The sequence below is a fragment of the Pleurodeles waltl genome, chromosome 11 (genome assembly GCF_031143425.1).
Source record: "Pleurodeles waltl isolate 20211129_DDA chromosome 11, aPleWal1.hap1.20221129, whole genome shotgun sequence".
NCBI lineage: Eukaryota > Metazoa > Chordata > Amphibia > Caudata > Salamandridae > Pleurodeles > Pleurodeles waltl.
Window position 1 is genome coordinate 730,613,251 of NC_090450.1, and position 26,441 is coordinate 730,639,691.

General features: G+C 44.7%; 1 protein-coding gene across 1 annotated transcript in view; it reads left to right on the forward strand.

Annotated features, from left to right (window-relative positions):
* Nucleotides 1-26,441, forward strand: part of STARD7 (StAR related lipid transfer domain containing 7) — a 193,604-nt gene that overhangs the window by 104,153 nt on the left and 63,010 nt on the right. The window contains exons 4-5 of the mRNA XM_069214420.1: nucleotides 10,647-10,696; nucleotides 11,827-11,937. Coding sequence (XP_069070521.1) covers nucleotides 10,647-10,696; nucleotides 11,827-11,937 — 161 coding nt within the window. The remainder of the gene's footprint in view (nucleotides 1-10,646; nucleotides 10,697-11,826; nucleotides 11,938-26,441) is intronic.

Genomic DNA, 26,441 nt, shown 5'->3' on the forward strand with positions numbered 1-26,441 from the left:
CCTACGAACAAATCCAAATTTTTTACCAAAGGTAATCTCACCGTTCCACTTGAATCAAACGGTAGAATTACCAGTGTTCTTCCCACAGCCAGATTCTGTAGCTGAAAGAGCACTACATACATTAGACATAAAAAGAGCACTAATGTACTACATTGACAGAACAAAACTAATTCGAAAAACAAAACAACTATTTATTGCCTTTCAAAAACCTCATACAGGAAACCCAATTTCAAAACAAGGCATTGCTAGATGGATAGTTAAATGCATTCAAACCTGCTATATTAAAGCAAAGAGAGAGCTGCCTATTACACCAAAGTCACACTCAACCAGAAAGAAAGGTGCTACCATGGCCTTTCTAGGAAATATTCCAATGAACGAAATATGTAAGGCAGCAACATGGTCTACGCCTCATACATTTACCAAGCACTACTGTGTAGATGTGTTAACTGCACAACAAGCCACAGTAGGTCAAGCTGTACTAAGAACATTATTTCAAACTACTTCAACTCCTACAGGCTGAACCACCGCTTTTGGGGAGATAACTGCTTACTAGTCTATGCACAGCATGTGTATCTGCAGCTACACATGCCATCGAACGGAAAATGTCACTTACCCAGTGTACATCTGTTCGTGGCATTAGTCGCTGCAGATTCACATGCGCCCGCCCGCCTCCCCGGGAGCCTGTAGACATTTAGAAGTAGATGTTGAACATTTGTACGTTTGTAAATCTATTACTTTAAACTTTATTATGTACATACGTATTCACTCCATTGCATGGGCACTATTACTAGCATACACAACTCCTACCTCACAATCTGCGGGGAAAACAATCTAAGATGGAGTCGACGCCCATGCGCAATGGAGTCGAAATGGGAGGAGTCCCTCGGTCTTGTGACTCGAAAAGACTTCTTCGAAGAAAAACAACTTGTAACACTCCGAGCCCAACACCAGATGGCGGACTGTGCACAGCATGTGAATCTGCAGCGACTAATGCCACGAACAGATGTACACTGGGTAAGTGACATTTTCCATATATATATATATATATATATATATATATATATATATATGTTCGATGGCATTTGTAGCCGCAGATACACATGCTGTGCACAGGTCCTGCCATCTAGTGTTGGGCTCGGAGTGTTACAAGATGGCGGAAAGAAAACAATCTAAGAGAGTCGATGCCCATGTGCAGTGGAGCCAAAAAGGAGTCACCACTCGGTCCTGTGACTCGAAAAGACTTCTTCAAAGAAAAACAACTTGTAACACTCCGAGCCCAACACTAGATGGCAGGACCTGTGCATAGCATGTGAATCTGCAGCGGAACATGCCACGAACAGATGTACACTGGGTAAGTGACATTATTATATATTTTTGAGCCTCGGTAATTCGGGTCCTTTTGGTGAATATATATATATACACACACACATACATACACCTTCTGGTTGGCTCTCCCCAGCCTCTGACTATGATACTACTAGATCTCCTCTATACAAGTAAGGCAACTTTATATTGGTCGTATCAGGTAAGGCACCTCCTGTTGCTTCTCCCTTTCAGATGCCTTCTCTTTTCCTTGTATTCTGTCATGGTGCCCCATGAAATCGAACCCCGCTGTACCCTCCTGTACATTCACTCCAGAACCAGGTCCTTCAGAACACTGCAGCCTCACCAACCACAGTTGCCACCAATGAGGAGGCCACAATGAAGTACAGACATGGCTACTGTCCAATTCACAATGCTCCATCCTGTTACATCCATTGGCTATCCACAAGATTCTGCTGGCTGGAAAGGTACCCTGATCCAGAGACAGCAATTCTCTGCTCTTGCAAAATGAGGGCAAGCCCTCCCCTCGTTTTACTTTTATAACACTTTAGTTGTAGCACTTCAGTTGAATAAGTGGCTCATTAGTGTTCTTTTCTTTTTTAACATTTTACGATTTCCCGCTCCATGTATTTGAGAAGTACAGATGTTTACCAGCGCATGTATAATTTTTTAAGCTTTTTTTTTTACACTTGTGTAATCTTGCTGGTTTTCTACCAGCCGTGGCACTAAATAAAGTCTAGCTGTAACCTGTCATAGTCAAAGCTGTTGCTTGGCATGCATTTATCCTCAGTGCCATCTTGGTCCGAGTTGCCATGAGTGCCCTGCAAAAAAGCAGCCAACATGGTTCCAGATCTACATGTTTGCAGCAAACATTTGCAAAAATATAGTTGACAATAGATTAGTGCATTGTTTTGAAGTTAAGTAGGATTATGCCTGCCTACCTGCCATTTTCCTGTAGGTCTGAGCTGTTGGTTGTATTTTTCTATCATTGAAGGTATTAATAAAGTGCAACTAATACTTGGAGTCTTTTCTGCATTACTAAGAAAAGGGAGCTATATATATGGAAACTGTGCTACCTGCTGTTAAATTTAGTGCGTAAAGAATCACAAGTTCATTTTTCTAGTCTGAAATGTTTTGTAAAGCATAGCTGCCTGGATTGCAAAGTTTTTGTTGACCTGAACCATTGATATACACACTTGTTGACTTGAGAAGCAGAGCCTTTACTGTAAAAAGCTTTGGAAGTCATAAAGTAACCAAAACTAAAGTTGATGAGAGAGGCAAGTTTGAGCCAGTAAAGAATTTGTTGATTTGTCAAAGCCCACACAGAATTTACTCTGCCTCGGTTCAGTTTGTGTTATTTCATGTTCCAACAGTTCATACTTAACTCTGTGTTCTCTAGTGTTGATGGGATTAGATTATTGCATTTATTCTATAGTTTTTGTGTGACAGGTGAAGTTGTGAATACGTTTCATTGAGCAGAGCTGGAATGGCTTCTTGGGACTGCACCTATCAATGTGCCACACGTTTTGCATAGTTGAGACCCGATTTCGTACAACTGACGCAATTTGCAGCCACAGGCCCAAACTAGATGGACAAATCGAAAAACCATACCAAGGAAGGTGTTTTTTTTATGAGGCCTGTCTTCAATTTTTCTTGTGTTGAATTTCCAAAGAGCTGCTTGACCTCTACGAGTGTATTGTCCTCAGAATTTAATGGACGTTAGCTTATGCCTTGTTACCACCCGCCTTAAGACATATGAGAATTAGCATGGCAGTAACCTTTTTTGCACAACCTTGGGCATATGCACAAAGCAACGTGACCAAAGATTGAGTTGTGTTGAAACAGAAAGACAAGCTGGCCAAGCTAGTAGGCACTTATTATCTCAGTTGTCTCACTCTCCAGTTCAGTTTCACAAGTGGCACTACAGTCATTGCTTGCTAGACTTTCCTAACAAGAGGCCACCAGTTTTTGGGCAGCGTCTTTGATGTTTGTTCCTCCACTTGATGGAGCAGGGGAATGGTCAGCAGTGTCAGTTCAAGTGAAGGATCTGATATTGTCACCATCTGAGCACCACTGAGGTCTGCCACCTATCTAAGTATATTGAAACCAGAAACTCCCACTGCTTCCATACAGATTGCAGGGTGGAACTTAATTGTAACACAGTCACATTTGACTGAAGCTTGCATGTAAATGTCCATTCCAGAACTGTAGCAGGAAATGAAAGCTGTGTTATCAGACTAAAGTTAGGAGAGTAGTTTGGCTCCAGCAGAGCCTTTTTAAGTAGTGTATTCATCGCTGGATATTTGAGATCATGATGTATTTTTTTATGACCTTAGTGAGTAACCGGTAATTAAGTTCCAGAGTATTACTGCTTTGCAGAACAGGTGATCCTGAAATAGGTGACGTTGAAGGCCGTCCTAGGGAGAACACAGTCATTGACTGGAGCTCCTCAAACATGTTTTCAGTCAGAGCACTAGAACTACTTACTTCTCCAGTATTGGGGTATAGATTCACATGCTTGAATCATTCCCCGTCGTCGAAGTGGGAGTCCCACTGTATATAGAAAGCAATAAATAGAGATTTTTTTTTTTTTCATTGAAGTCAATAGGAAAAAACACGTTCAATTGTAGAACTATCAGCCTCTTTGGAAAGAGCCCAAAATTCAGCCAATCAGGCGTGACCACCTCTTTAGAATCCTCAGCACAGATGCTCAGTCTCTCAGATTTTCTACCGCACGTCGTGTGTAAGGGAGTCTCCCTGAGCTCTGCTCAGTTCTTCTATCTCTTCAAGAGAAAATCTTCAAATTTTCACTTTTGCTCTTACTGTAGTATTTTTCCATCATGTCTACAGCAAGAAAAGGTTTATTTAGACCTTGTGGGACCTGTGGAAAGTTAAGACTTCACTGTGAGGACCCTCACAAGGAATGTATCTACTGCCTACATCCAGAGCATAAGGTCAAGGACTGTAAGATCTGCAGGACCTTTCCCAACAAGACTCTGAGAGACAGAGAAGCCAGGCTCCTACTTTGGCTTCAGAAAAGAAAGGCCAGAGAAGCTCTTTCTGAGGAGGAAGAGAGTGACACTTCAGTGACCTCAAAGAAAAGGAAGATGTCTGTGGAGAGCTTATCCCCCAAGAGCAGTAAGTCAGCTAAGAAGCTGCATGCATTTAAGGACAAACCGGAGGAGCAACCTTCAACATCCAAGGTAATGTGTGGTAAGGTTCACTCAGAGCCATCCACACCTGCTTCTTCATCAAGGAAGCTCAAAAAGCCTTCAAGTTCACTGCCACCGTCGGCGTCCAGAAAATCTACACCGTCGACGACACCGTCGACGAGCGCATCGTCGACGGCAGGCCTTCCTTCGTCGACGACAACAGCGACGCCCACGTTTACGACTCCTTCGTCGCCAATGATCGTAACCTCGTCTCCACTGTCATCTACGACGATAACGTCGGTGAGTTTGAAGTATGGTCCATCGTCGGCTCACACCCTGAAGATCACAAAGAAGCCGTCGACGGGTAAGAAAATGAAATCTTTACCGTCGATGCACTCATCGAAGACAACCCCATCGGCGGCAGCCCCGTCGACGGAAACCTTGTCAACATTGGCACCGTCGACGGCAACTTCGTCGACGCTCACGGCACCGATAACGGCTCCACTGATGACTACACCGTCGACGAGAACACCGTCGACGAGCGCTCCGTCGACAGCGGCTCCGTCGACGACTCAATATCCTGATCCGATACCTAAACATTTTGGAGCATCTCCTTACCTGCCACAGAGAATTCTACCTATAAAAAGCAAGTCTTCTCTATTACTTCCATCACATACATCACCCAGTAAGGTCACACCAGTACCTCCGCAGCATCTATTTGCTGACGAAAATGATGACGAAGATGTTTATTCTGATGATGGTTTCTTTCCGGTGGCACGTAGTCCATCTGAACTACGCATTAAGTGCCAGGAGGAAGATGAAGAGGAAGATCTCCAGCCTTATTCGGACCAGCAAGATCAGAGTCACCTACAACTTCAAGGGCAACAGGAACCGACAGTTCAGATGCCTGTCTTGTTGATAGCCAACCTTCAACAGATGATGCAGGATTATTATTCAAGATTTCCTCCACCTGGTTCTTCTACCCCGGTGCAACCTCCGCAGACACCAGTGTCCACCCCTGCTAGACCATCGGAATTTCCTGATCCTACCACAGCACCTTCATCTGCACAGGATATTGCTCCACCTTCATCCGAGGACGAGCAAGAAGAAGGTGAAATTCAGGACTCTGATTCACTCATTCCAGAATGGGATGAGTGTCACATTCAAACTCCATCTACGCCACCACTAGTGGACTCTCCACCGCAGGATATTGGTGGCTTCCATAGTGTGATGGAAAGAGCTGCGAAAAGATTCCAGCTGCCAATAACATCGAAGCAGTCAGACTGCTTTCTTTATGACTTCAAGGAAGATACTAGGAAGTCTGTAAGGGCCATACCCATTGTTGACTTCATTTGGGAGGAAGGCCTTAAGGTCATGCAGACTCCATCCTCCATTCCCGCAGTCTTGCCGAGACTTGAAAAGAAATATAAGGCACTGGATAATTCTCCAGCATGTTTGATTAGTCACCCTAAACCGGACTCGGTCATATCGCAGGCAGCTCAGAGGAGGTCCAGGAATCCATCGGCATCTCTGACTGCCCCCCCAGACAAAGAAGGACGTCGATTGGACTCCATAGGGAAAAAGTTCTCAACGATGGCGGCCACCACTGTTAGAACAGCAAATTCTCTAGCAATCCTAGGGAGATACGACCGCCAGATGTGGTCTGATATGTTGCAGTTTATAGACATGTTACCTGAGGATAGTAGAGTAGAAGCACGCAAAATTCTACAGGAAGGTGAAAAGATTTCGGCTGAAATCATAGACTGTGCCATAGACGTCTCCTCTACAGGTTTTTGCCAGTTGGCCGGAGCGGCCGTACTCAGGCGCCAGGGGTGGCTCAAAGCTACTTCTTTTAGGCTGGAAGTACAATTAAAGATCCTGGACATGGCGTATGATGGCGAGCTCTTGTTTGGCAAGCATGTGGATGATGCGTTACAGTCCATTAAAGCAGACACTGAGACAGCCAGATCTCTGGCAACACTACAATACAAGAGACAGCCCTTTCGGGGAGCGAGAGGGAGAGGAACCTTTTCGTATAGAGGAGGCGCTCAACAATATCGTCAGTACTCCTCTTACCAAGGACAATTTTGCTCAACCTTTGGCCAGCAACAACCGCATTCCTTTCGACAACAGTCATCCACTCATTTCAGGCAACAAACGAGAGGAAAGTCGGCTTACAAGACCAAGGAGACGACAAGAAAGCACTGACCCTCATCGGATGCCTGCACCCAGCCCCTATATCAACACTCTAATAGGGGGCAGAATTTCCAAGTTTCTACACCAGTGGTCCAAAATAACTTCAGACAAATGGGTACTGGATATTGTCAACCGAGGGCATACACTAGAATTCAACCAACCTCCCCCTCATGCACCACCAAGTGGTCCCCCGCCAGCCCATCTCAACGAGCTTATGGATCAGATTGCTATCTTAATGAAGAAGGGAGCAATAGAGATCGTACCAAGGAGCCAGAGGGGAACAGGTTTTTACTCCCGCTTTTTCCTTATTCGGAAGAAGACAGGGGACTGGAGACCTATTTTAGATCTTCGTTCTCTCAACAAATTCCTCAAGAAGCAGTCTTTTCGCATGATCTCCCTTCAAGACGTCCTGCGCCTACTCAACCGAGGGGACTTTATGACATCTTTAGATCTTCAGGACGCATATTTCCACATTCCCATTCACCCCAATCATCGGAAATTCTTACGATTCAGGGTTGCAGGCACTCACTACCAGTTAAGAGTGTTACCCTTTGGCCTCAGGTCGGCCCCAAGAATATTCACCAAAGTTTTGGCACCAGTGGCAGCCCACCTCAGACAACTAGGGATACATGTGTTCCCGTATTTAGACGACCGGCTAATAAAGGCACAAACAACATCAAAGGCTGCCAGGGACACGGAAACATGTCTATCTCTTTTCGGAGCTCTGGGCTTGACAGTCAATTACCCCAAATCTCACCTAGATCCTACCCAGAATATCACCTTTCTAGGGGCCATCTTGGACACTGTCCAGGCAAAAGCCTTTGCTTCACAGGACAGGCGAAAGAAACTTCGAGATTTAGCAGCACGTCTCAGCAAAAGAAAGTCCGCTTCAGTGCGGACTTACAAGTCTTTTCTGGGGATGCTTTCGTCTTGCATTCCATTGATAAAAAACTGTCGTCTGCACATGAGGACACTTCAACAGCAGTTAGACAATCAATGGAAACAAATAAAAGGCTCTTTCGACGATGTAATCCGTATAACCCCATCAGCAAAACAAGCTTTCAAGTGGTGGAAGGATACTCCCCTCATCTCAGAAGGTCTGTCATTTCTGAAGGACAAGACGATGCACATAATAACAACAGATGCATCCCTAGAGGGATGGGGTGCTCATTTGCAGGATCTTTCAGTGAGAGGGAAATGGTCCACTCAGGAATCCACTCTTCACATAAACGTATTGGAGTTAAGGGCGGTTGCCTTGGCGCCTTAAATCCTTCCTCACAAACATCAGGAATTCTTCAGTCTTGATAAGAACAGACAATACCACGGTCATGCATTACATCAACAAACAGGGGGGCACAAGATCTCAAGCATTATCACTAGAAACGCAGAAGCTGTGGCATTGGGTAATTCAACATCGACTATCCATCAGAGCAGAACATCTCCCGGGGGTCACCAACACCTGGGCAGATGCCTTAAGCAGGACTCGAACCAACTGCCACGAGTGGGAACTCAATCAGTCAGTTCTCGAGCGTCTCTTTCGTCATTGGGGCAAACCCAATCTGGATCTGTTTGCGACCAGAGACAACAAGAAATGCTAACACTTCGCAAGCTTGCGACCGCAGAAGGGATCAAAGGGGAATGCGTTTTTGATCAGATGGTCAGGGATTTATGCATACGCTTTTCCCCCGCTTCCACTCATCCCAAGACTTCTGCAAAAGATGAAGAGGGAACCATGCAGAGTTCTATTAATTACTCCCAGATGGCCACCCCAGTTCTGGTTCACAGAACTTCTATTACTCTCGGAGCAGCCTCACGTTCGACTGAAGACAATACCGGACTTGTAAACAATGAATCAGGGTCAGGTTCGTCATCCCAACCCGACATCTCTTCGTTTATCAGCCTGGCTCCTGAATTCTATGAATTCGATGGACTAGATATCCCTCCAGATTGCAGGGAGGTACTTGCCTGTGCCAGGGCTCAGTCTACAAACCGGACATATAAGTTCAAGTGGAAGAGGTTTTGCTTATGGTGCTCAACTTCCAACGTTCATCCTCTAAGGTCCTCTCCTGAACAGATTCTGCCATATTTTTTGCATTTAGCTAAATCCGGCCTTTCACATTCATCTATTAGAGTGCACCTGGCTGCCATATCCCGTTTCCGACGAACGTCTCAGTCACCTTCTTTATGGTCGTCCAGAATAATAAAACAATTTCTCAAGGGTTTGTTTAGGATGTTTCTGCCAATTCACTGTCCTTTACCTCAGTGGCATTTGAATATTGTGCTCTCCCAGTTAATGAAACATCAGTTTGAACCCATTCATAAAGTGGACCTCAAATTCATTTCTTTTAAAACAGCCCTCCTTCTGGCCTTGACGTCAGCGAAGAGGGTTAGCGATATCCAAGCCTTCACAATTTCTCCACCTTTCCTCCAATTCAAGCCAGAGGTGGTCATTTTGAGAACTAATCCAAAATGTATACCTAAGGTTCCATCGTCTTTTCACCTAAATGAGCTGGTGGTTCTCAGAACATTTTTTCCAAATCCACAAACTGCAGCGGAGCGCGCACTACATTCTCTGGATATTAAACGCTGTTTAAAATTTTATATACAAAGGACAAGCGACTTCCGTAAATCTGAACAACTGTTTGTCAGTTATGGAAAGATCAATAAAGGCAAAGTCGTTACTAAGCAGACCATAGCGCGCTGGATCTCTTTTGCCATACAGTTATGCCACCAGTTGGCAGGGAAGCCATTATCATCCAGTGTCAGAGCGCACTTAACCAGAGCGGTATCCACTTCGGCAGCTCTATTCGCAGGAGTCCCTCTGAGCCAGATCTGTAGAGCGGCAACTTGGACACGTGCTCACACCTTTACCCAGCACTACTGCCTGGAAGCTACGGACAGAATGGATGCTGCGGTAGGACAAGCAGTGTTACGTAATTTATTTGCATAAGGTGAGCCAATAACCTCTTACCCTCCATCCTCTATCTACTGTTAGAATGATATTTTTATGTTTATATATCTATGTGTAGAAATATATATATATATATATATTTTTTTTTTATATAGGTAATATGTTTAACGGTTGATTGACAAATGTTAATTACCTATATGAGTTCATATACCATGCATTATACACAGGCATACTTTTGGTGTTTCAGAACTCAAACATTTTTTCCTACTGCTGGCTATTCTGATTCAAGCATGTGAATCTATGAAAGATACCCCAATACTGGAGAAGAAAATAAGTTACTTACCTGTAACTGTGGTTCTCCAGTATTGGTATCTTTCATAGATTCACATGCGACCCACCCTCCTCCCCAGAGAGGCTCACCTCCTTTGGTTTTTTCCTGTAATCACTAGTGCGGAGTAATCTGAGAGACTGAGCCTCTGTGCTGAGGATTCTAAAGGGGTGGTCACGCCTGATTGGCTGAATTTTGGGCTCTTTCCAAAGAGGCTGATAGTTCTACAATTGAACGGGTTTTTCCTATTGACTTCAATGAAAAAAAAAAACAAAAACAATCTCTATTTATTGCTTTCTATGTACCGTGGGACTCCCACTTCGACGACGGGGAAGGATTCAAGCATGTGAATCTATGAAAGATACCAATACTGGAGAACCACAGTTACAGGTAGGTAACTTATTTTCTTCCCTGTACTATTGCATGTAGGAGCGCTTTCAGTAGATCAAAGGGCCATTTCGCCTTCTCCATATATTTTTGCTGCTCTATCCAATACCACAAGCTCACCATCTCACTACTCACCCTTGGCATTGTATCACTACATAAAGAGTATTATCATCTGCCCCCTTCGAAGTTTGTCAATCATCTTCTAGTCCTCTAGTGACTTTACTCCTAAAATGCTGTGCTGAAGCGAGCTGACTGTTTAACTACAATTCTTAATCTTCCTTTATCTACGTAATCTAGATTTAGATCTTTGACCTCCCTACTTACCTTTTCCTGTTTTTTGTTCTTGCAGTGTTTGGGACTTACAGAGATGTCACGCCTAGGCAATTTTTTAATGTGCAGGTAAGACATTGCTAAAGGGTCTGCTTTTACTCACATGCCTTTATTGGTTGGACATTGATTGAAATGTGCATCCTATATGTAGCTCATCAGGGCATGGGTGATAAATCACTAATAACACTGGGGGCAATTCATCTGTGCTTTTGATTTCGGAATCCTCTTGTATGACTTTTGCTGCAAGGAACACTCATGAGGTTCTGTGATCAAGTGTGCAGAGAGGGGAATTGTAATCTTTGTTTTGTCTCAAGTCTCTGATATTGGTCTAGTTGTGCAAGGGCAACTCGCAAATGAGAGTGGTCTAGTGAGACACAGAGAACCCACTGGAAGTCTGAAAGCTTAGTAAAAGAAAGATGGACATAGTCACTGGGTTCCAAGAAGATGTAAAAGAGAATCTTCTGAGAGAGAGAGAGACTAAAAGATGGAAACGCTGTGACAGGTGAGCAAAAACACGTGAATATGAAAGAACTGGAAAACAGTATAAGGAGGACAAATGTAAGAAGTCATAAAGAGGGATCAAGTTAAGCAATTAAGTGGAAGACTTGTGCAGCTTGTGCAAGAATGTGTTGAGAGTAGAAGAAATAGATAAGGGGAAGGAACATTTGGGTAGAGAAATAAGAAACATAGGGGTAAAAAGACACTGAGAACGAAGTGAAAAAACACAAACAAGTGGAAGTAATCTAAAACAGTTACATGCTTTAGTAAATATTACCTCATCTGCTGCCAGAGTTGGTGAAATACAAACTAATGGAAGTGGTTATTGAACCCACCACAGGAACTCTGGGTGTGTGACTAGTTGAACAACAGATGGCCAGAGTTAGGTCATTAATTCTTCTGGAGGTACTCTGGCACCAAATTACGCAGGGAATGTAGCTTTCCAGGGAGCAGTGAGTAAAATCCCCAAGAAGAAAAGTTACTTTTCTTACTGACATTTGAAGCTGTTCAAAGAAAGAGCACTCTTCAAATCTTGAGCATAACAAAATAAAAATTAAAGAAAAGCATGCCTTGCAGTATGCCATCTCGCCCCTTTTATAGAAACACTGTCATAACGCACGGTTCGGTAATTCAACACATTAGCACAGCTAGTAACTTAACTAGCTTCACATTTAGTAACTGCATTGTGTTCTTCTTCCCAGCTTGACACAGAGTATCGTAAGAAATGGGACGCGCTGGTAATTAAACTTGAAGTGATCGAGCGTGATGCTGTCTCAGGATCAGAGGTCGTTCACTGGGTGACCCATTTCCCGGTATGTTATATTCATCATATTTGTTGAAGATATTAGTTTGAGATCATCTATTTTCTGTGTTAATGATGTTGTGGCAGTGTCTTTATTCGTTGGGTGGTGATACCTTAATGTGGCATTGTGAATTATTTTTCATAATGGATATTCATTTCTGGCATTGTCTTGACTTGTCAAGTCGCTGAGATGATTTCTCACTGTTTGTTCATTAGATTGTGCATTGTTCTCCTTACATTTTGTGCCACTGTGGAGGTAGAATGTATTGTAGCCTACACTTCTCCAGGTTCATTGTGTGATGTTGCCTGATGTTTGGTTCTTTTCATTATGTGAGATTCATGGTTGGGTCTCTAATGTTCTGTCTTTACCCTGTCTTTGTTCTGAAGAGGATTTATTTAATGAGTTTATCCACCCTTTAATTTTGTTGAGTTTCTTTACTAGACTCTGCATTTTGCCTCCCTTCTCCTTTATATTTGGTGATGTTTTGAATGTATCAATTTGGTGTTGATGGGTCTATTTGTGTTGTTTTTTTTCCTAATGTTTTTGTATGAATCTGCCTGATTTCCGGTTTCACCATTTGTGAATTTGAAGTTATGGTAACATTGTTATGGTTTTCTCCCTTTTTATTGTAGACCCAATTTACAGAACTTTCAGAAAATAATTCTGGTTTCTTGTGCGTTGTTTCAACAAGACGTCGATTTTTTTTGGTTCTTAGAAGGAATTGCAGAAGTAACCGTTAGTGTTACTGTCATATATTCCTGGAGTATTAGAATACTTGACAGTGTTTGCCTAGTGAAATGTAACAGATTCATTTTTCTGCATGCAGACATGTAACGCCGAAGTGGATTTGCACTTAGGCTGGTTTCCTATTCGGATGTTAATTTCCCTTTCCCATTTACTTATACCTGTGATGTGAGCAAGTTGCAAGTATTTTTTGGGTGGCACACTTCTTGCAGATTGTTGGTGAAAACTAACAGTTATGCAACTTTGTGGTTATTCACCAAATTGAACTTGTGGAAACTCCATATAATCGCACTTTCATTCTGTGAATCAAGAATGGGATTCGGTCATGCAGTACTTTTATTTGTGCACCTGAGCTGAACGTGGGTTACAGAGTGCATTGTGCATCTTGTCCTTTGTGACGTTCTGGGTGGAGAGGTCTGCTTGATCATTGCGCACATTTCCATAACATGAGTTTAAGGAAGACTTTGCTAAGTAAGGAGTTACGTCCTCTTACCCAGAAGGTTTCAGCTTGCATCTGTTTGAATCAGAGAGCTCTGCTTGTATCTGATAAATTCCCTTCTAAGTTGTGATGTTGTATTTAATATGTAATATTCCCCCTTTTCATCTGGGCGATTGATGGGTGTCATTGAAAGATGAGCTTCTGTTATTGTTTGACAATGTAAATGTCTCTTAAATTACATTTTTCCATTTGTTTTATTGTTGAAAAGACAGAAGGAGCCTTTACCACGCAAGTTTTAGAAATCTACCTTGACTCCTAAAGTTCATTGAGCGCAATATGCAGCTTGCTCACACAACACAAGGGTATAAGGGATCTGTCTTTGTGGAGAGAAACTAAATTATTTAGGCACAAACTGTTGTAGTTCAAAAGGATATATATATATATATGCTATGCATAGTTCTTGCCATCTAGTGTTGGGTTCGGAGTGTTACAAGTTGTTTTTCTTCAAAGTAGTCTTTTCGAGTCACAGGATTGAGTGACTCCTCCTTTTCGGCTCCATTGCGCATGGGCATCGACTCCATCTTAGATGGTTTTCTTTCCGCCATCGAGTTTGGACGTGTTTCCTTTTGCTCTGGTAGTTCGAGTCGGAAAAGTCCTGAAAACTCTCTAATTCGTCGGTATTGTTTCGATCGCGTATCATCTATCATCTACAATTCAGTACCAGCGGATTCAAATTCTTTACTCGCCAACTCTGGCCTGGTTGGGCTGACTGAAGCCTCATGGACCGGACCCCATTTCGCTTCTGCCTTCAGTGCCACGCCAAGTTCCCATATACAGACCAACAGCTCGTCTGCAATCTTTGTCTATCTCCAGACCATCGAGAGGATACTTGCAAGGCCTGCAGATCCTTCTGCTCAAAGAAGACTCTACGAGACAGAAGAGCGCGAAGGTTAGAAATGGTGTCGAGAAGCACCGAACGTCTCGACATGGAGGAACCGGAGATTATGCACACCGCAGTCTCTGTTCGAGGGTCCGACTCCTAGCATGAGTCTGAGGAGGACAGACTGGTCACTGCAGGACAGCACGTGAGTATGCCTGCCCCTGTCTAACCCAAGCCCAAACACAAGGTTTTGGGAATGCCACTGCCGGAAGGCCATGGCTCAACCCGCAAAAAGACTTCCGGTGACCAAGCAAAACTTCGGCACCAAGAAAGGCCACGCCACCAAAGCCTTCGTACTCGAGCCGAAGCACAGGCTCCGAAACAGGCAAACACCGACCCATCGAGTCGAAGCCTCGAAAATCCCTGTCCGAGCCGAGGCCAACATCCACTCCAGGCCTTTCGATCCCGAGAAAACCGGCTACGGAGCCGAAAAGACTCATCTACACAGAGGAGCATGGACTTTCAAAACAACTTAAAGAAAGCCATAGATTTTCGGAGGAACTCATACAAACGGGGGAATTTGATGAGAGACAGGCCAGAATTCATATTCATAAAGACACTGGCAAGATCCTAACTGCACCTCCTCTGAAAACTAAGAGGAAGCTAGCCTTTCAAGGACAATAGGACACTGATCAGCCACCAGCTAAAGTGCCAAAGCCCAAACAAAAAACTCTGCCTCCACAATTTTCACCTCATCAGTCTCCTCCTCATTCTCCTCACCTGTCTCTCCACCTACTACCCCTACACCTGCACAGTCTCCAGTACACTCTGCAGATTTCCCAACAAAACAATGTCGACCCATGGGATCTCTACAATGATCCCATTTCTGAAAACAGCCCAGACTGTTATCCTTCAAAACCTTCGCCACCAGAAGATAGCACTTAATACACTCAGGTTTTGGCAAGGGCAGCGTCATACCACAACATAGCCAGGCACACCGAGCCTCTTGAGGATGATTTTCTCTTTAATACATTATCCTCCACTCATACTACTTACCAGTCCCTACCCACACTTCCAGGCATGTTGAAACACGCACATCAAATCTTTCACGAGCCAGTTAAAGCCAGGGTCATCACTCCCAGAGTGGAGAAGAAAAATAAGCCGCCTCCCTCTGATCAGGCATTTATTAGTCAACAGCTGCCTCCTGATTTCGTAGTTGTCAGTGCGACAAGGAAGAGGGCCAACTACCAGTCATCTGGTGATGCACCACCACCAGACAAGGAAAGCAAGAAAGTCGATGCTGCTGGTAAGTGTGGCATCCCAAGCAGCTAATCAATGGAGAATAGCCAACTCCCAAGCACTACTGGCTAGGTATGATAGGGCCCACTGGGACACGATGAAAGATATCATCCAGCATCTCCCAAAAGACCAACAAAAGAGGGCACAGCAAATAGTCGAGGAAGGGCATTCCTAATAACCAGATTAGGTTAGCTCTAGACTCAGCAGATAGAGCAGCTAGGACAATCAATACTGCTGTCACCATTCGGAGACATGCATGGCTACGGTTGTCAGGGTATAAACCAGAAATCCAGCAGGCTGATCTTAACATGCCATTTAATGAGAAACAGCTTTTTGGCCCTGAGGTTGATACGGCCATCGAAAAAATGAAAAAGGACTCGGACACTGCTATGGGTGCTCTATATACTACAGAGTACAGAGGTTCATTTTGAAAGCCTCAATTTAGGGGTAGTTTTAGAGCCTAAACATCTGAGCCATCCACCTCACAATCAAAACCATCTTACCATCCTCAGTACCAACAAGGTGGGTTTGGAGGAGCCTACAAAGGCCAATTTCCCAGAGGTAGGGGAGAATATCAGCCATCAAAACAGACCTGACACACAAAACATTGACTCCCTCCACATCTTCCCTCATCACACTTCTCCTGTGGGAGGAAGACTGCAAACGTTCCACAAAAATTGGTTACCCATTACAACAGACAATTGGGTATTATCCACAATGGTTACTGCATAGAATTCACACAAATTCCTCCAGATATACCTCCAAAACCACACAAAACTCTGCTCCCGACACATCTCCATGTTGAAAACAGACGTACAGTCACTATTACTCAAACAAGCCATAGAGCTTGTACCACAACATTTAATAGGAACAGGGGTTTACTCCCTGTACTTCCTTATTCCCAAAAAAGATGGAACCTTGAGACCAATACTAGATCTCAGAACTCTCAATCTTTACATCCTATCAAAACACTTTCACATGGTAACACTACAGGATGCAGTCCCACTGTTACAACAACAAGATTTTATGGCAACATTAGACCTCAAGGATGCGTATTTTCACATACCAATCCATCCAGCGCACAGAAAATATCTCCGGTTTGTAATACAAGGAAAGCATTACCAGTTCAAAGTGTTACTCTACGGGATAACAACAGCTCACAGAGTACTTACAAAATGCCTTGCCGTAGTGGCAGCCTACCTAAGAAGGCAACACATCCATGTCTTTCTATATCTTGACGACTGGCTAATAAAATCCAGCAGCCAGACACAGTGTCAAAACTATACACATTATGTAATACAAACCCTACACACTCTAGGGTTCTCCATAAACTACCATAAATCCCACTTGCAACCAGCGCAAATTCAACAGTATTTAGGAGCCACACTAAATACGCAAACAGCACTTGCAAGCCCAAGTCCACAAAGGATACAATCATTCCACAATGTATTGGCACAAATTTAGTCAAACCAATAGTACACAGTCAAACTTGTCATGAAACTGTTGGGCATGATGGCATTGTGCATCGCCATTGTCCCTAATACAAGACTAAACATGCAGCCCTTACAACAGTGCCTTGCAAAACAATGGTCACAAGCACATGGTCAACTTCAAGATCTAGTGTTGATAGACCGCCAAACCCCAGAGGGGCATCCAGGCACTGGGAGTAGAGGCTGCAAACTGGTTAGCTATTCCTCAAAGAGCCATGACTTGAGTTTTCTCCTGAATTCGATGAGGGTGTGTGTGGCTCGCAGGTGGGTGAGTTGGTCGTTTCAGCTCTTGGCAGCGAGGTAGGAGAAAGTGCGGCCTCCAATTCTGGTGCAGCAAATTCTCAGGATTTGTGGGTGGGCAAGGTTGGTTGATTGGAGCTCTCTGGCAGGCTAGTGGAAGTAGAGTCTGTGGAAAAAATAGGTGGGATCCGATGTTGTGGTGTGCTGTGAAGTCCATTTTCTTCAGCTTTAGCAGAAAATTAATCAAACTCTTCCTTTTGACAAAGTTTTTATTGTCCGGTCAGCTGCAACTTGTACCATGGGTTACAGCTCCAACTGGTTAGTCCATGATAACTAACCTGCAAATCCATCGAATAAGACTACAATAAGCAAGGAAGAGAGTTGTTCCTATCTCTGCTGACTGGGCATAGAGGGTTAATCTGTTCAGGTTGTAGCCCTCTCTCTTTCACTTTCAGACGATGGAGATTTTCATCTGTTGTCCAATATTCAGCTTTTTGTTTTATGTTTTAGGTGAAACTTGTTGGTGTGTGGTTTTCTTCATTCATTGTGTAAGGTTTCGAAGTGGTCTGGATCTACAGTCTTTTTCCATTTTTAGGTCTTGAAAGCGAATGCTTTGTCTCAGAGACATGTTGTACATACTTTGTGGGCTACAGCCTGCCCATAAGGCCGCCCATTTGCTGGCTTCATCATCGCTCTGGTATTCTTTCTCTCTGTTTGTCCATGGTGTGCATTTCTCATGTGTCTTGCCCTCCCGAGAACAGTGCCTGACTACTCTATTCACCCACTGCATCTATTTTAGGAAACCTCTTAGGAACTTCTATTTTCTTGGATGAAGAGCATTTCACATGAGCACTCCTTTTTTTTTTCACTTGCTCCAAGCTGTTTTTTTGTCAACAAGCTTAAAAGGCTAAAAGTGCAATATGTTGACAATACCTGTCTTTCCTGATAACCGGGCCTCCAGCATCTGCTGGGACCACAAACAAACTGCCTCTCGATAGGCAGAACAGGCAAGGGAGGGGAGGCTTTCAAAACATCCCTGTACCTTTGTAACTCCAGAACATGGGGGGATAGGACTGGGTAAATCACCCTGTCCTCACTGGACTGCCTCCTGCCCCAAATCAACATGCCCCCAGAACTTGATGCTGTAAACCTGAGTCTAGACTTCCCATTTGCAAAACATTGTTAGCCGGTACGTTGGTGCAATTCATTCAGTAGAAATAATGCAAAGCTACAACTCCCAGAAAGCATTAGGTCATTAGTTTATTAGCAGAATGCCCAAGTCTACAAATATAGCGTCTCCGGAACTGTAGGTCATAAAGCCACCAGGTCCACAGACCATTGTTTTTATGTCCACAAACTTCATTTACAATAAAGCAGACAGGCCTGCACCCTATACAACCCCCAGGATTGAGAGGGGCACTCCGGTGGGTGACCATGTCTACCTCTTCCTGGTGCTGCCAGCTCCCTGAACATGTGCTGCAAGTTTACTGTTCTTCAAGTCTGTCAGTTCAGCTCTTTTCTGATTTCTAGATATATGATTGTTGATTTTCAAAGGTGCGAGTCATGGCTCCGGAAGTTCCTGTGAGTGCGTTCTCCTCATATTGCCTACCAGTGCCAGCTCCGATACTGCTCCACGAATAGACTTCTCACACTACCTCGAGTTCACAGGGCTTAAAGATGCTTGCTTCTTAGCTGACTAGTGCCCGCCTCCGACCATGGTCACTCGGGCTACCCAGTGCACCACAGTTCAGCTTTGAATGCTGACATTGAAATTATTACACTGCTGACCAATGCCAGCTTCTCAGGCTGGCCTGGCCCACCAGAACCAGATGGCAAGAGCACTCATCAATTAATCTTCTTAAAGTGCCCTCCCTCCCTCCCTCCCACAAACCCTCCCTCAACTGCCTGCCAGGTACCACCAAGGCTGCCTGTGACACTACACACCAGTGTGAGCTACATATAAGGCCCTCGGTACCTGCTTCTCACACTGCCCGTCAGTGCCTACTTCTCAGGCTGCCACCCAGCAGCTGTAGTGCATTAAAAATAGTGTGGGAACTGTGATATGATGCCTGGCGTGTGGGCAGGTCAGTAAGTTTGGGAATGGGGTCAAATTCATATTCAGTGAATGTTTTTTTTTGGGGTCTTTCACCGTCAAGTAGCTACATATAAAATAACATGCAGCTTAAATAAAAAAATAAAGTTGAATTTTGTTTTACTTTTTGGGAAATTCACTATAATACATTTTGAAACCTCCATCAGTTAATGGACTGCAGAGGTCTGTGTGTAACCAGTGGGCCATAGAATTAAATCTTGGTTGCTGCAGTGGAGAATAGTGCCTTGTACATTTATAGTGCTACGAGGTTACAGCCTGTTACAGAAAGCACTGTGAATATGTAATTCATTGTTTTAAACTTGCATTACACACAGTATAAGACAGGCATGTTTATATTTTGAAAGCACCATTTTATATTAGACTTTAATAATACCTGGAGTGCGCTTAGTGTTTTTTTGTTTCGTTTTTTTTTAACACCTCCAGGTGTAGTAAGCACGATATAAAAATACAAATACAATTAAAAGCAATGCACTTCACAGGCCAGTTAACTCTTTGCACGATCACTCAAAAAGGAAAAAAATCTTTGTAATCACAAAGCTTTGAGTGATTAAGTCGATTAAAGCCAGTAGTGGCTCCAAAGCATCCTTTTCATTTGCAGATTAACTTATAGTGCACATATGCACTTCCTTCAGGCAAGTATGCACCTTGGCAGGAACGTTTATTTAGCTCTCTCCCCGGCTTCGGTTTCACAGTACGGGAGACTCACTGAACGACATTTCCGCTTAGGCATTTTAACTGTTTGAATTAACCTACCTGGGATGGTTGTCTTTTTACAAAAAGTAGGGGAATGGTGTATCAAAAGTCCTAAAAGTATTGGCATGTTGTGCCGCTCTGATCCCACCTACTTCGACCACTGCTGTCACCAGTGTACAGTCATATGGCTATCCATTGCCTAGTATCAGGTTCAGCTATGGCCATCTTGTGGCATTCTATACCAGGGTGTTCTACACATAATGCCCCTCTTACTTGCTTCTCACAGTGCCTGCTTCTCACATCGGTGCGAAACAGTCACAGTGCCAACCGCTTCCTGCCTATTCGACTCCTCACCAATGTCTGCTTACCCCACTACCAACCCATTCTAGCTGGTGAGAGAGGAGTGAAGCCTTGATGCGCCTTCAGCTCATGGTCTCTAGTGCTGAGCGTACAGGCAGCGGTGGGCATGTTTCAGAGGAGCGTTTTGTTTTGCAAGTAGCCAGCAGTGCAGTCACATATTGCTCTTTTGCTTGTAGGGATTTTGGAATGTGAATCCTCCTGCACGACGTACATGGTGTGTTTAAGATACCAATCAGCACAAGGAGAACTTCTCGAAAGTACTATGCCCGAACACAATCCGGCACCGCCAACGTCTTGACATTCTTTGTTAACTGGTTCTATGCCGCGAGATGTAATGGTTACGTCTCGCGGCACAGTGCTCCTGTGCTGAGGATGTAACCATTACGTTCCGGCACCGGAGTTTGGAGGGAGCGCTAGCTTCCTCCCCACCCCCATGGCAGAGCTGGAAGGGGAATCGCTTCACCTTCCACCCGACCCCCCCTGACCTTCCCAGTGACGTCTGATGACGTCAGCACGCAATCGCGTGCTGACCTCATCAGAGGTCACCTCCCACCGCGCTGGATGCATGCTTCCAGTGCGATGCGGAAGAGAAATGCTCAGCATTTCTCCTCCGCTCGGGAGGAGGGGGCAGGCAGAGGCATGAAAAGAAAGTAAAGGCCTTTCCTTTCATGTCTCTGCAAGCATTTCTGCTGCCTGTTCGCGATGCGATTGGGCAGCAGAAATGCCCACTAGACTCCAGGGATTTTTTTTTTTTAACATACTCATAAGGGGAGCGGCCCCTTGGGCATGGTCCGCTCCCCAGGGGGCCAAATTATTTTTAGGCCATTTCTTTCCCCTTGGGGGCAGACCGGCCTGTTTCTATAAGGCCGATCTGCCCCCCGGGATGGAGGGGAGGGGCAGAAACTACTTAAGGCATCAGGGATTGGTGTGTATGTTTGTGTTTTGTTTCGGCGGGCAGCACGTTGGGCAGGGGTCGCTCCCTCTGGGGGCACATTACTGTTGGCCATATCTCTCCCCTTGAGGGGCAGATCATCCTATTTTTGGAAGGCCCATCTTTTTTTTTTCTAAATAAGAGGGTGGGGGTATGGCTATTTATGGCTATAAATAAATGGGGCCAAAAATAGTGTGTTGTGCCTACCAACCAGTATGGCCATGGTTATGCCATACTGGTTAAGGGGATAACAGTCTTTCAGCTCTCCCCCGCACACTAAAACATCTTATTCCACTGCAAGCAAGAGGACGTTTGATTATTATGGGTTTTGGTTTTACATGTGTGCTATGAGAGCTTGGCTAACTCTCAAAATCATCCCACTTGGAATGGTGAGGGCTGCACTTTTTGGACTTTGGAACGCTGCATGTAGAAAAATCCACAAGACCTAGACACATCTGAACACTAAACATCTGGGTGTGCTTCACATGCACCCCGCACCATTTTCTTACCCACAATGCCCTGCAAACCTCCACCTTTTCTGGAAATCACACATTTTTTCCACATTTTTGTAATGTAACTTTCCGGAATCTGCAGGAATCCACAAAATTCCTACCACCCAGCATTGTCTCATCGATACCGATAAAAATTTTGCCCCACTTGTCAGCCTAAAAATGTTTTTTTTTTCAAACTGCCCTTTTGGGACCCCCTTTGGTTCCCCCTCAATTTTGACATGTTTTTGGCTCTTCCCTGTTACAGCCAGGTGGCCCACCTACACAAGTGAGATATCATTTTTACCGGGAGACTGAGGGGAATGTTGGGTAGTAGGAAATTTGTCCCGGTGCGGTGATCCCACACAGAAATGTGGGAAAAATTGGATTTATTTATTTTTAGCTAAACATGAGGTTTGCTGAAGATTCTGGGTAAGAAAACATTTGGGGATCCACACAAGTTACACCTCCATGGATTCCCTCGGGTGTCTAGTTTTCAGAAATGTTTGCCTTTGGTAGGTTTCCCTGTATGGCTCATGAGCCCAGGACTGAAAATGCAGGTCCCCAATTCCCTCCGTGAAAAAAAGGTTGTTTAGTATTTGATAATTTTGATGTGTCCACATAGTGTTTTGGGGCATTTCCTTTTGCGGGCACTAGGCCTACCCTCACAAGTGCAGTACCGTTTTTATCTGGAGACTTGGGGAAACGCTGGGTGGAAGGACATTTGTGGCTCCTCTCAGATTCCAGAACTTTGTCACCAAAATGTGAGGGAAAAGTGTTTATTTTTTTGGCCAGATTTTGAGGTTTGTAAAGGATTCTGGGTAACAGAACCAGGTGAGAGCCCCACAAGTCACCCCATCTTGGATTCCCCTAGGTGCCGGCTGAGCTATAGGCCAAAATCTACAGCTAGGTACTTTGCAAAACACACGTCACATTTCAATGTAAAAATGTCATGTGTCCATGTTGCCTTTCCTGTCATAAGCATTAGGCTTACCGACGCAAGTGAGGTACCATTTTTAGCAGGAGACTTGGGAGGAACACAGAATAGCAAAAAAAGTGTTATTGCCCCTTGTCTTTCTCTACATTTTTTCCTTCCAAATATAAGACAGTGTGTAAAAAAGACATCTATTTGAGAAATGCCCTGTAATTCACACGCTAGCATGGGTTCCCCGGAATTCAGAGATGTGCAAATAACCACTGCTTCTCAACACCTTATCTTGTGCCCATTTGGGAACTACAAAGGTTTTCTTGATACCTATTTTTCACTTTTTATAGTTCAGCAAATGAATTGCTGTATACACGGTATAGAATGAAAACCCATTGCAAGGTGCAGCTCCTTTATTGGCTCTGGGTACCTAGGGTTCTTGATGAACCTACAAGCCCTATATATCCCTGCAACGAGAAGAGTCCAGCAGACGTAACGGTGTATTGCTTTAAAAAATCTGACTTCACAGGAAAAAGTTACACAGTAATAGGTGGAGAAAAATGGCTGCTGGTTTACCTCAATTTCAATATTTTTTTATTTCAGCTGTTATTTTCTGTAGGAAAACGTTGTAGGATCTACGCAAATGACCCCTTGCTGAATTTTTGTTTATTTTTCAAAAATGTTTAGCTATCCGGGATCCAGCATTGGTTTCACACCCATTTCTGTCACTAACTGGAAGGAGGGTAAAAGCACAAAAAATAGTAAAAATGTGGTATGTCCCAGTAAAATGCCAAAATTGTGTTGAAAAATGTGGTTTTCTGATTTGAGTCTGCCTGTTCCTGAAAGCTGGGACGATGGTAATTTTAGACCTGCAAACCCTTTGTTGATGCCATTTTTAGTGGGGAAAAAACAAGCCTTCTTCTGCAGCCCCTTTTTCCAATTTGTTTTGGAAAAAACGAAACATTTGCTGTATTTTGGCTAATTTCTTGGTCTCGTCCAGGGGAACCCACAAACTCTGGGTACCCCTAGAATCCCTAGGATGTTGGAAAAAAAGGACGCAAATGTGGTGTGGATAGTTTATGTGGACAAAAAGTTATGATGGCTGAAGCGCGAACTGCCCCAAATAGCCAAAAAAATGGTTCGGCACAGGAGGGGGAAAGGCCTAGCAGCGAAAGGGTTAAGGCACAGGCTGCTGTCAAGGCTGGTAGCTTTGCTGCCAAGGTACAGCCTCAGATGGCTAATCGCATTTGTGTGCATCAGAGAACATGTGTTAATGCTAGCAACTCAATACGTCACACCTGGGCAGCCTGTGAGCCTATATAAAGGGTTCCAGACCTCCCACTGCCAAACGGGCAGCCTACCATATGTCACACTGTGCCTCTGAAAGGCCGGTTGGTGCTGGGGCAAAGTCACATGCTGGTCTCTATCGCATTTGCGAATAACTCTGCACCACCCCTCAAAATACCGGACTTGTATGAAATCTCTGCATAAAGCCTAACATGTGTGACTGACTTTGTCCCTGATCATAAAGGAATCTCGGGGCAGTGGTCTTGAAATCTGAATGTAAAGCCCATCATGTGACAGACTACCCCAGTATTCATTAGTCCTCCAGAGGCATGGGCCTCTTGAGGATTCTCCACAGAAGCCTCGTTCACTTCAATTGGTGACACCCGCTTTTCAATCCCCCAACCCACCTTGCACGCCACCACCATACGCTGATGTACCGAAAATGAAAAAACAAACTCGACAACAAATGCAAGATCCGAACTGCTGAGGTCAGAATTAATTGCCTGACAGCCTAACTGTAACATCACAATATAACTATCATTATCAACTCATACAAAAACTCTTGCACTTTGAGTTCTAAGATTTTTCATCTTTTGCATCTTAAATTACATTTAAAAAAAAAAAAACGGGCAGCCTACCATATGTCACACTGTGCCTCTGAAAGGCCGGTTGGTGCTGGGGCAAAGTCACATGCTGGTCTCTATCGCATTTGCGAATAACGCTGCACCACCCCTCAAAATACCGGACTTGTATGAAATCTCTGCATAAAGCCTAACATGTGTGACTGACTTTGTCCCTGATCATAAAGGAATCTCGGGCAGTGGTCTTGAAATCTGAATGTAAAGCCCATCATGTGACAGACTACCCCAGTATTCATTAGTCCTCCAGAGGCATGGGCCTCTTGAGGATTCTCCACAGAAGCCTCGTTCACTTCAATTGGTGACACCCGCTTTTCAATCCCCCAACCCACCTTGCACGCCACCACCATACGCTGATGTACCGAAAATGAAAAAACAAACTCGACAACAAATGCAAGATCCGAACTGCTGAGGTCAGAATTAATTGCCTGACAGCCTAACTGTAACATCACAATATAACTATCATTATCAACTCATACAAAAACTCTTGCACTTTGAGTTCTAAGATTCTTCATCTTTTGCATCTTAAATTACATTTAAAAAAAAAAAAACCTTACCTATCTCCCCGCCACTGTTCTGGCTCCACTGCAGGCGCAGGCTGCTGTCATGCTGTTGGCAGCATGAAAGCAGCGTTAGGATTGGCCGGAGTGCCCTGGCTCTCTGCTCCTAGGCAGAGTAGGAGCCTCTGCCTGCTCTCCCAACCGGCAACACAGTTCCGGGTTCGAGAGAGCACAGTACGCATGTCTGTTGGCTGGCCCAAGACAGCCGGTCAAACACACATGAACACTGAGGGGAGTGCTGTGCACTCCCCCCTCTTTGCTCATCATCACCATGGCCCCACTCTTAAAAAATATAACGATAATAATAAACACAGTTTATTATTGTTTTATTTTTAAAGTTTTGCAGATACTGCTGCTGGCGGGGAGGGGCGACGCTCCTCCACCATAGCAGAGGAGCTACTGTTTTTAGAAGCTGTCTGGGAGATAAACGGAACGCAAGAGGCAGAATAACCTCTGCAGCTCAGCGTTTTACAAAGCATTTACTTTTGCATACTCTATGGTAAGCATATTGATGTAACAAGACCCCAACAGTCTGAATTTTTATGTGAACGTTTTTGTACTTTTAAAATGAAAGATGATAGGCCTTATAGTCTGGTAATCACAATTTGTATTAAGCATTGCGTTCAAGAGGGGGCGTGGCCAACATGGCGACCGGAGCGGCCGCATAACTTGCAGCTCCGCTCCTGGCCTAATTCAAACATCCTGCTGCAGACGCCTGTGTACCTATAAGTGACAGGCATTGCTCGCTCTGCAGATGGGGACATCACCGTTGCGCACCAAACCGATCTAGGTGCTGCAAACGCCTGGGAGCGAGTAACCACTTGCCGAGCGGCCAGGCCATGTGCCGGTGGGCGCAGCCTGACCGGGTGCGGACCGGGCCGGAGAGCTGCCCTTTGTTACCCGGACTGAAGTTGATGGCAGACCTGCGGTCCCCACGCAGTCACAGACTGGACCGACTCCCGCGCCTGGATTGCTGCCCTCAAAACAGGTGAGAGCCTGCTTGGACGCGCCGGCCCCGGGGCTCCGTGCTCGGGGGACCGTGCCTGCCCGAGGGTGCGGCCTCGGCTGCTCTGGGGTACGGGCTGGGCCTGCGGACTCCCTGCGATTCGTTCTGGGGACCTCAGGGCCTAAACCTCCCTCACCGAAGAGCGGAGAACAAGGAAGCAAGGACGCTTAACTATATCCTGATGCCGCGCCTGTATTTACTGGGAGCTCCGATTGCATTGTTCGCTTGCGGAGCTGCGGGCCCCGAACGCCAAAACGTAAGTGGCTGGGACCGCGTTGGGCTTGGCGGTGCAGCAGTGATACGGGAGGGTATTGCACTCCCCGAATATAAAACAGACGGGCATAAATCCGCGACCACCCTTGCGCCCTATCGACAACATTGATCGAGGTGCTTTCAAAAGGATCAAGGGCCTCTATGAAC